The sequence below is a fragment of the Poeciliopsis prolifica genome, unplaced genomic scaffold, assembly GCF_027474105.1.
Source record: "Poeciliopsis prolifica strain line A6 unplaced genomic scaffold, Auburn_PproV2 SCAFFOLD051, whole genome shotgun sequence".
Classification (NCBI taxonomy): Eukaryota; Metazoa; Chordata; class Actinopteri; order Cyprinodontiformes; family Poeciliidae; genus Poeciliopsis; species Poeciliopsis prolifica.
In genome coordinates, this window is record NW_026562426.1 from 1162779 (window position 1) to 1174550 (window position 11772).

Consider the following 11772-nt stretch of genomic DNA (forward strand, 5'->3'; position numbering starts at 1 on the left):
AAAACAAGGCTTGCAAAGCACCTTAAGAAGTAACTCTGTGCTTACAGGATGACTAATAAATAGATCTTTGCTGCATGCGGTCATGGTGGTTTGAGAGAAACAGAATCAGGTCTGTGTTGGCCAGAAAGGTTCCTTTTTTGCTCTGGAAACTTAAAAAATTTGTGGGGAGGTTTTTTTTGCTCCTTTCTGATGTTTTTAGCTTTCTTTCTAAATGCATGAATAAAATTTTGAGCAAAAAGACTGGAATATAAAGGTTAAAATCCAAACTAAAAGCAGGCCTTCTCTCGGTAACCCTATCAGAGGAGCTGCTCTTTCTGCATCAGAGCTACGACCACACATGCATCCTGTCAGGGCGGAGGAGGAGAGGCGCTGACTGAGCCGCAGGGGCAGAGGTCGACGTGATCAGCCAGAGCGGGAACTCAGCGGCAACAAACCTTTTTTTTTTGTTTGTTTGTTTTTTTGTTCTCTCCATTAGTCTCCTGCAAGGAGTAAATTCTCCTCTGTACTTTTCGGAGGCCGCAAATCTGAAGGGTTTCAAGGTTTGATGCTGATTTGAGGCTCAAACGATGCGCCTCATGGCCCCCTTTTCAACCACAGCGCGACCCAGAACGAGGTCTCAGTGTGACAGAAGACATTCTGCAGAGAGTTCAACCTCATCTGCAGCTCTCTGATGAGGCTGCGGCATCAGAGCTCATAGTTAAAAAAAGACAAGATGACAAAGTGAAAAACTCAAAGGTTATTTATATGCCACATGTCACAATAAAAAAAAAGACAGTGCTGTAGAGGTTAAAATTTACTAAATCTGAACACAACAAATGCAGCAAATACATTAAAAACGACAATATTCTTTATTCCCATGAATTATGACCTTTTATAACGAGTATTTAAATAAATTTAGATAGTGACAGCTGCTGCATAAGAAAGTGTTTTAAGTCACAACGAGGTTTGTTGCTGTCACTGCATTCATTTATCCAAAGATTCCAATAAAGAAAACATTTTATTTTTTGAAAATGTTATTTTTAAAATAGTCACTGCTATTTTGCTGCTGTTTTCGTTTCAAATATCCAATAAACGGAACTAGGCCCAAATTACTGGGACGTTTTCTGCTCACGGGTGACTTCCTGGATGATTTATGTGGTTGTTTGGCACCCTGCTGCCCCCTGGCGGCCAAAATGCTTACTTCACTGGTTATCCAGACTCGCATTTCGTCTTATAAACTCTTTAACTGAGGAGCTCCTCACACCAGGGCCGTGCATAGACCTGTGGAGGGGCAGGGGCTCAAATGTCAGAGCAACGTTGCCATTAGGTGACGATGAACCGAGCAGATATACGAGACTTACACACTTACATTCTCCCCTAAAACCGTTGTAAAATAACTTGTCACTCTTCACCGCCATTGACGCTCTGCCTGAACGCCTGGTTGGGACCTGCAATGAATCATGGGATATGGTGGGCTGTGAAGGATACATCGGACCCATGCTTTAAATCTGGAGAAACGAAGAAGGACGCATTTGAAGGAGTCTTCGAATTCAGACAGGCCTTGTTGCCACGCTATGACGTAATCGGCCTACAAATCCGTCCTTCACAGGATGCAGACACAGCTAATCACAGTGTGGTCGTTATTATTATTGTTATTAACAATACTTATGATTTATTAGAATCATGTTAGTATAGTACTTAGCAATATAATAATTACTATTATTATTACTACATATCTTATTAATTCTATATTATATAATTAATTGATTAACTTACTAATAGGCTATATTAATATTAATATCAATATTGCCATTATTACTACTACTACTACTACAACTAATAATAATAATAATAATAATAATAATAATAATAATAATAATAATAATAATAATAATAATTCATGTAAACAAGTTACCTAGGACAGTGGTCTCTTCAGGAGTACTGTCTCCTAATGCAGTTTTTGCTGACTAAGATCTCTGCCATACTAAAAATCAGGAGGAGCGTGACAAATGTACAATAAGAATTTTTAGAGTGAAGTCTGGGCAGACGTTTGCTATGTTCAGCGCGACGTCTTTCCTCTTCAGAGCAAATGTTGCAGCCGGGTAAGATTGCTCGTTGGACCTTGGTAGATTTGCGAAGATTGGCAAAATAGTCCCTTAGGACAGATCTCTTTTTTTGGGGCGGTCTTCTAATGTCATTCTCATCAGAACAGAAGTTTAGTTTTCAGATTGAACTGTCTGAAAACTCACACAGGGGCCTGATAAGTCACAAACTGCCCCAGCTGAGAAAGTTTGTTCTTTAGAAAGACTGGAGAAATCGTTCCCTACTACAGTGGTCTCTTCAAGACCATTGTCTTCTGAAAACTCACTCCAGCTGGAGAAGAATTGAAAAGATAAGCATCAAAAACATCGTATTCAATGCACTCGACCTGAGAGCTACTTTTTTCAAAGTTGATACCTGGAAGTAGTTTGTTGAAAACTTTCCTCACTCCTGTGGTGATCAAATATCCAGCGCCAAAAGTCAGGGGAAAATCTCGGTGACTAAAACCTCTTCCATACCAAAAATCCTTGTAAAACTCAGTGCTGAGGGTCAAAGAGCATATTACCTGATGTTCTGAGATGGAAGCATCTATAACCTCAGATGTTATTTGATCTATGACATAGATCTATAACATAGACAGTGAGGTCATAGCTCCAATGAGCTCACTGTAGTTCTGGGGGAATGTCTTGTTTCTGATCGCTTCTACGGAAACGGTCAGATCAGTTCTGCATGACTCGAAATATTAACCCTTTGAAACTGCATGACTTAATCATTTCAGGCAAATGATTAATCATGATGGACGTTGGACCTGTATATTTCAGCAGGCTGGGGATTAAAACAGGGATTTTAATAGTTAAATATTAAGTTTATAATTAATGATATATTAAAACCATTAATTTAAGTAGCATTTTTTTAATTATTATTATTATTATTATTATTATTATTCTATTAGATTTAAAATTTCAACAGGTTTAAAAATGAACTAGATATTCATACATTGGTTAGTTGGTTAGAGGGCACGGATCCCCCCACCCCCCTCCTCCTCACCATGGAGCCGGAGTCTGAACAACATGGAGGCAGAAACTGAGAGTCATTATTAGACTGAAGACAGCCAGACTAGTTTATTTTGATAAATTAGTGTATTTAGCTAAATATTATTGCTGAGGGGTATAAACAGGCCTTCTGACAGACAGATAAAAAAATAAATATTTTTTTTGGGGAAAAAAAAAAGAAAACAACTCTAAAAGGGCATCAAGGATAAAAGGGGCAGGGGGTCAAGCCCTCTTTCCCCCCTTCACCCCCAACCCCTGCCTCACACACCGTCCCGCTATGAGTTTGATAGACATGTTGATGCTGGAGGTATTGATGATAAGAGAGGCGTTACAGCATCGATCTGCAGAGAAGAGACACAACATCTCCGTAATAATATAGACGCTGACAGTTCATATTCCAGTGTGTGGTGCATGAAAAACTGCCAAAAAAAAAAAAAAAAAAAAACTCTTAACCAGAGCCTTGAATGCCTCAAAAAACATCATTCCATCGTCTGAAAATGGAAAGAAGGGAATATAAATTCAAAATCTTAAAGATTAGAGAAACTTTGAAAATCGGTTAAATAAAATCCAAGTATCAAACAGTTGAATATGTAAAAATAAGGATTGTTATTGGTAATCGTAAGCAATAATTACATTATTATTATTATTATTATTATTATTATTATTATTATTATTATTATTATTATTATTATTATTATTATTATTATTATTATTATACCGGATAAATATGTCTGTTTTCTGTTTTTTTTTTTTTTTTTTTTTTTTTTTAGTTTCTTTGGTTATAATAGTGAAGGTAGTTACCGTCCATTTATTGTCCATCAGTCCTTTTCAAGTCTCCATTAATGAACAGCAGGGTCGCAGAGTCAAGCAGAAACTCTATCCGGTCAACAACCTGTTGACTCCCCATCTAGAAACTCACCGGTAAAACGGCTCTCATGTGTATTCGTTGAACCACAGCGACGCCCAGTGGCCACAACGTGACACAGCCTCTGTTTTATGGCTCTGGTGTCAGCAGAGTGTCTTGATCTGACTGACGTTAGAGCAGTGGCGGAGCTAGACTTTTTTTCAAGGGGTGGCCAAAGGGTGGGCAAGGCTTTATCAGAGGGGTCCATATACAAATGGACCGTTCCATGGAACGAAAGGAAAAAAATATTTGTTTCCTTTTGTTAAAATTAATTAATATAACTAGTGAGGTTATAATTCAAAGCTTTCATATGACATAGCCTACTTACATTTCAGTCATTATAAAACTTAATGGTTTTTCACATATTCTTACCACACACATTTCAAGCAAGAGCTGGGAGATATAAAACATTACAGGGCAGCATGTCACTAAAACATATGTTAAAAGAATCTGTCTAAAACACAACCTAGCAGCACTAGCATGGCTAATATAATAAACAAGGCACTACGCAGCGGTGCACAACCATTTTTTCTTCTTTTTAGAAATGTATGACAAGTGCCGCCTCTCATTAGGAAGGTAACAGCGGTTACCGCTGAGCGGTAAAATGTTGTAAATACCTGCAAAACTCCTCAACTCTAAAGCCTCGGATGTGTTTTGGATCAAGCAGGACCCACATGTCAGTTTAACCAATGAACAGCGTCGGGCATCGGGCTGCCTTCAGGGACAGTCGGAAATTACAGTTTTCCTGGCAAATCTTTGCCGATCTCATCAGTATTATATTTTAAAATTACCATTTCCAGTGGGGTGGCACTAGGGGTGGCAAGGGCTCTGTTGGGGGTGGCAAGGGCTCTGTTGGGGGTGGCAAGTGCCACCCCGGCCACCCCTCTGGCTCTGCCACTGCGTTAGAGGTAAAATCTCAGTAAGTTACGTGGCTTTATTTTAATGCGTGTTATCAAGATTTATTTTGGAAAAAAAAAATTTTTTTGGTCACTCATTTCTGAAAGTAAAACTCATATATTACATAGATTCATTCCCGCAGAGTAAATATTTGATTTTGTGTGTGTGTGTGATTTTAATGATTATGGGTTACATATCAATAAACCCCCAATTCACTGTCTCCAAACATTACACCATGACATGGGGTCAAGAAAAGTTAAAATGTTTTATTAATTGATCTTTTGAACACAAACGTCACTTCCTTTCCATGCGCTCAATACTTTGTCGGGCCTCTTGTTGCACCAACTGCTACAATTACTGTCAAACTAATTCTCATTTTGGGATTCATCAAGGTGGTGAATGGCGTGAAAGTTCTTTTTAAGAACCATAAACAGTTTCTTAAGCCATTAGGAGATAAAAATAAGGGGACTTTTCCTAAGGGGGTTGTCAGATGTACCAATGACCTCTTTCCTGGTTGCAAAGTCACCGATCATCATCATCATCATCATCATCATCATCATCATCATCATCATCATCATCATCTTTAGTTTGTGTAAATTCTTCCGCTTAATAAACAAGTTCATCAGACAGACTATCATAACCCTACCACAGGATCGTGGTATCCTCTCCCACAATAGCTGTGAAGATAAACAAAATAATGGACATATGCTGATCTTTATCAAAGCAGCAATGTGCTGATTAAACCGTCCGATGCTACGAACCGATACATTGATCATCAATCATTTTATTCCTCATCGATTTTATTTTGTGATTTTTACATGCAATGAAATGATTTTTGAATCTTTCTTAGACTAACTACAAAAACATAGATGGTCAGAGAGTGTTTTTTCAAAAGTTTCAATGTCATCATATTGAAGTCAAACGAAACTGATTGGACATTTGAATGCGTCATATTTATTTTTATTGTTTTACATCTTGGAGGTAAATTTTATTACTATTTATGTTCCAGCAATCACTGTGGCGATGAAGACACCCTGGTAGAAAACAATGAAAAGGTATTGACATGGAAAAAATGATGGGTCCAAACAGCAACTATATGATGAACCTGAATGAATGGGACTTTGGTTTCATCACATTCATTAGTCATTTGAATTTTCTTCATCAAAATGAAGATATTTTTAATTTTCATCAGTGTCCTGATTTTAGAATTGTCGAAATAGAATTTTAAAGTAGCACAATAGTACATAAGTTAACTTTTAGGTTAAGATAAACTTAGATACAAATCCAAACTGGGACAGCTGGTGACTCTTTGAACTTACATAAACTTACATAAAGGAACATTTCAGACAGGGAGTATATTGGCTATCAGGGCAATAAATTCTTTACTCAGGGTTGAATAGTTCAGGCAAACACTAACAACTATAGAAGTCTGTTCCAACATATAATCAAACATATTGGTATATTTCTTTAAGCATTAAAAAGTATGTTTTTAATTAGTTAGTTTAGATCCAAACTTATAGTCCTTATTTAGCATTACATTTTGTGCAAGCTTGGTTAAAAACACCAACTAGTTTCTTGTTAAAACATTTTGAGGCAGAGATAACACTGCAGCTGCAATCATATATCAAACTGGACAGCGGCTGGTACGAGAAAATCTAGGCCGTATATCTGCTTTTGGGGCTCTTTAGCAGGAGGTAATAAAATTAACATTAAGACAGCCCACACAAAGGAAAAGAACACACCTCCGATCTAATGCATATATTTAAATGAGGAGAATACGCATCCTATAAAAAATGGTTTGTTTCACAGCAGAAGTTCGAATCGCTTGGTGCTGAGTGAGTGGTTCCCAAAAATGCATTTTTGAATCAGGTAATATTCTGTTTTGTCATTGGGTGTTGACTTCATGATAATCTGGGTGTAAATGGTGGTCTGTTATTCTGTATGTATTTGTATTCACTTTTGGATAAAACTCTGGATATCTTAAATCTGACGTCGTATGATTGCTTTTTTCTCTCTGCACACTTACACAGACACAAGAATTCGGGACAAAGAATTAATTAACGAGCTAAATCAAGTTGTTTCTCTTTTTAATTCTTAACAGAATATAGTATTTTAGTCATGACCTGAGAGAAAATATGTCTGCAAAAACTATCTGTTTAAAAGGGGATTAAGAGCTGGTGAGAATGTGAAAGGCAACAAGAAAAAAAATGTATATTTGCTGAAGGGGAAAAGTTATGATATTGTTTTCCATTGCATCTGTTGCTGAATCCATATTTAGCGCAGATGAGACGTTTATTAGAGCGGATCATCTGGGAGCAGTCTGCCTGCAGCAGCGGGACGGCGCTGTGTTTACATGCGCGGAAAACGCTTCTCTTAAAAATCACTGATTCGCTTCAGCGCGACGTTTTCACCGTGATTCTGTCTCCTCTTTTGTCTGCTATTAGAAACGCAATTAATACGTGGAACTGAAGGCAGTTTTAGATGTTTTTGGAGGCGAAATTCGAGGAAAACTCCCAGCAAGAGGCAGAACGAGGGCGAGAATGTGGCCGCTTTAAAGGCTCCTGGACCGAAGGAGAAAGTTGTCGGTCATCAGACTTGAGCTGAGCGTGGAGGAGAGAGACTTTTCTACCTGCTCGAATCACTTTTGCCTCGTAACGTGTTTGTTTCGGGGGCATTTCGAGGCTAAATGTCGGCGGAGAAAACACAAAGTGGAGCCGCTTTTGCAGACGGCAGCAGAGCAGCGGACCGAGTTGTCTCTTCACGGTTCTCATGTGTGTTATAAGTCCCGCCTCCCGCTCTGAGCGCCACAAGTTCCGAGGAACAAGCGAGTCAAGAGAGACATGGCAGAGGAAGCTCCAGCAGCAGCAGCCGCGCCGGCCAAGGCTCCGGCCAAAGCCCCGAAGAAGAAGTCCGCTCCCCGGGCCAAGAAGGACGGACCCAGCCTCCCGAAACTCATCGTGGCCGCCGTGGCCGAGTCCAAGGAGCGCAAGGGGATGTCCCTGGCGGCCCTCAAGAAGGTGCTGGCCGGGAAGGGGGTGGACGTGAGCAAGGCCAACAAGCGCATCAACACCGCCGTCACCAAGCTCGTCACCAAAGGGACCCTGAGCCAGACCAAGGGCACCGGGGCCTCCGGCTCCTTCAAGCTCGCCAAGGAAAAAAGCCGCCAAACCGCCAAGAAGGTGGTGAAGAAGAAGGCTCCCGTCAAGGCCAAGAAGCCCGCCGCCAAGAAGAGCGCAGCGGCCAAGAAGCCCGCCGCCAAGAAACCCGCAGCAGCAGCAGCGGCCAAGAAGTCCCGAAGAAGGCTCCGGCCAAGAAACCCAAGGCCAAGAAGCCCGTCAAGAGCCCCAAGAAGGCCGCAGCGGCCAAGAAACCCAAAGCTGCCGCCGCCGCCGCCGTCAAGAAGCCCAAAGCCGCAGCCAAGAAAAGTCCGGCCAAGAAACCTGCAGCCAAGAAGGCCGCAGCCAAGAAGACCAAGAAGTAAACTGCTGCTTCAGCCGCTGCATTTCATTCACCAAAGGCTCTTTTAAGAGCCAACACACATTCTGCTAAAGAGCACGAGCTGTCCTCTCGTTTACCCATCATTCACTGCTGCACAAACATTTACATTCATCTACAACTCGCAGCTGCATGGTTTATTAATGCACTTACTTTACACAATCATGGGATTTACACTCAATACATGTACAACACATGTACAACTCAATACATGTACAACACATCAATACTCACACCTTTTCCTCATGCCACGTCATTATATTACGTCACTCTTCAGCTTATTAAATCACTGTGAGCACAAATCAGCACAGACACAAGCAGCACTGCTTTATGAAACCAACATGTATAAGATTAAATATGGATTTGCAACAAGTAGTCAAAAAAAAAAATCAGAAAAAATGCAAACAGTTACGTTATATTTATAAAAAACAGAAATTATTTTCATATTTAATCGCTACCAATGAATTCGTGAAATGTGTTACTAAATTATATTTTTGGGAAAACAATTTTCTCAAATCTCAAATAATTCAAACTTCACGATAGTTAATGGAGATGAAATTATTCCCTTCGGATCAAGGAGAGGATTTTCATTCACCTGCCTTTTCAGTCTCATCTAAATTAAAGTTTTGCTTTGTGTTTGATTTCTTAAAGAACGTTCTCCATCTGTCAGTCCTGTGGGAGGAGCCGCTCAGCTCAGCTCGGCTCCTCATAGGTCCGCAGTTCACACATAAAGCCGACACTCTGCGGCTCGCGCTCACATTCGTCTCTGTGTTTCTGCAGAAGAAGAAGAAAAACAGCAACATGAGCGGCAGAGGAAAGGGAGGCAAAGGACTCGGAAAAGGAGGCGCCAAGCGCCACCGAAAGTTCTGCGTGACAACATCCAGGGAATCACCAAGCCCGCCATCCGCCGTCTGGCTCGCCGCGGGGAGTCAAGCGCATCTCCGGCCTCATCTACGAGGAGACCCGCGGTGTGCTCAAGGTCTTCCTGGAGAACGTCATCCGTGACGCCGTCACCTACACCGAGCACGCCAAGAGGAAGACCGTCACCGCCATGGACGTGGTCTACGCTCTCAAGAGGCAGGGCCGCACTCTGTACGGCTTCGGGGGTTAAACTCGCAACCACTGCAAAAGAACAAACCCAACTAAACAAAACAAAGGCCCTTTTCAGGGCCACACACTCACCTCTTCATCAGCGAGTATTCCTGTGAAGTTTAAACGTTAAACGATGCTATAATATTTTGTGCAACTGAAATCTTGCGCCTTTATATTTATTTATTTCCTTCATCTTGTTGTGCTTGTTTAGTTTCCACTCAGGTTCTCTGTTCTGTTATGATTCACTTTTACTCAAGAAATATATAACAATTGAAACAGCTTTTTCCTCCAGTATTAACTTAAAGTTGACATTATATTAACAAGCGCATGTTCTGAAATCCTTCAGTTGTTAGCAGTTCTGTGCTCGGTTCTACGTTTTGGTCGATTTTACTTAAAAGTCGCTGTTGGGGCTGAAGAGCCAGTCTGTTGTTCCCAACAGCAACATTATTTCTGACCCATGGTCACCGCCGTCTCGTGCTATTCTTTTTTTTTTTTTCCAGAATAGAAAACTTCACCACTGACTTTGTACGAAAGCTGCTACTGAAATATTTCACTGCAGCAAGAAGCAGGTTGACACAAATCTATTTATGAATATTTATGTATAAATGAGCAGATGGACTGGAGGAACAGTTAGGATAGAAAAAGGCGCTTTCCAATAAAAAACATCAGTTTTCATGTTGTTCATTGAGGGCCCTCGTCTTTCCGTGTACATATGATTTTTTTTATCGTCTCTTCAGGAGAGAGTTTGATTTGCTGCTTTCTGCATAAAATGTTTCTTCAGGAAGAAAACGGCTTCAAAGAAAACAGAGAAGAATATTATTGTCTGTTTCAATTCAATATTTTGTAAATATTCTCCTGATTTTCAATTGGAAACTCAACATGTAAATGACCTTATTAGTAATTTGTGTTTCCTCATTTAAAAACGAGTATTTGTTAACATAAGAATTTATGCTTTTATTTTGAAAGGGTTTTAAACGGAAGTGTGGTGAAGTGTGACGCCAACGTTAGACAATTAACTGACAATTAACTGCTGGTCATCGCGCAGAAAGAGAGCGCTCAGGTTGGAGTGAAGCTAATAAAGGAGTAGTTCAGATTAGAGTGTAAACAGTCAGTTGGTTGGCGCTTGGTTGATGGGGAACAAGGTGAGAGTTTTTAATATGTAATATATATTTAGTTTTACTGTAAAATGTGTAATTTGCTTTGGGTGTGACGGTTGCGTTATTATACGGCACTAATATTCGTTGATTAACCGTTAATAGTTAATATGTTGCACTTTATGACAGGTTTAATTACAGAATGTAAGAAAATTGATTTATATGTTAAAGTAAAATGTGAAAACAACACTGTTTGAGTTATTAATGTATTTTATTTGTATGTTCTGTAGCTCTTACGGTGTGTTCACAAAAAAAAAAAAAGGCATTAAATAAACGTTGTGAACCATCAGTTTGAGAGACCATCCATTCAACGGGACCCAAGAGGAGTAAGAGCTTGACCCAAGAGGAGTAAGAGCTTCACCAGAGCTAAGAAAAAGTTCAATCCACCCTCAGCACCGAAGTCCCAGCGAAAGCCACATTAAGGTTCCAGCTCCACGGCTCCAAACAACGTCTTCTGGGATTTGATGGTCAACTTTATCACCCTGTCTTCACCATGGAAACATCTGAAAAGGAAACAGAGTACATCGAGGACCTACCTGTCAACGAGGAAGAGGAGCCTTCATGCTCTGTTCGTCAAAGGAGGCCCACAGAAAAAATGCGAGCATATCAGGAGGAGGAAGCCCACAAAAAGGAAAAACGTCTGCTCAAAGTTTATGATCAATGGAAAAGGCAAGTACGTACGACAAGAGAACAACTGAAGGAGACATAACAAACAGTCAAATTGCTTCACTCCTGGACATCTTAGAAAAGGAAAGGGATAGTGTCATAAAGTTATATACAGAAATAAGGGAAATCATTACTCCCTGCAGTGACACTAGGCGACTTATAGATGCATGCGAAGCGGTCACTAATGACATTATCAAAGTTGCATATGAAAGACTCTCAGGGATAGATGATTATGACAGAGGAAAAGTGAAGGCACGTCTACGTGAACTTCTTACTCCAGACTATGCTCAATCCATTTACAGTTCTTCCATGACACACTCAAGTAAACGCTCAGCTGCCAGTAACTCAAACTCTGCAAGGTCAATAGCAGATGTAAAGAGAGCAGAGGCTGCAGCAGAGTTGGCAGCCAAGGAGGCAGAGTATGAATTGTTATTAGAAGAAGAAAAACAAAAAGAAAGGATTCAGCTCTTGGAGGAAAGGCAGAAAAGGGAAC

The 11772-nt window shown here is 40.3% G+C and overlaps 1 protein-coding gene and 1 pseudogene across 1 annotated transcript; both read left to right on the forward strand.

The window, feature by feature from the left end:
* The first annotated feature begins 7669 nt into the window (after positions 1–7669).
* Positions 7670–8727, forward strand: LOC129378224 (histone H1-like; annotated as a pseudogene).
* Positions 8728–9142: 415 nt separating this feature from the next.
* LOC129378221 (histone H4-like) lies at positions 9143–9671 on the forward strand. The gene is given in 3 exon segments (XM_055058515.1): positions 9143–9229; positions 9232–9288; positions 9291–9671. Coding segments are annotated over 3 exon segments (306 nt in total). The 5' UTR covers positions 9143–9168; the 3' UTR covers positions 9479–9671.
* Positions 9672–11772: the final 2101 nt, after the last annotated feature.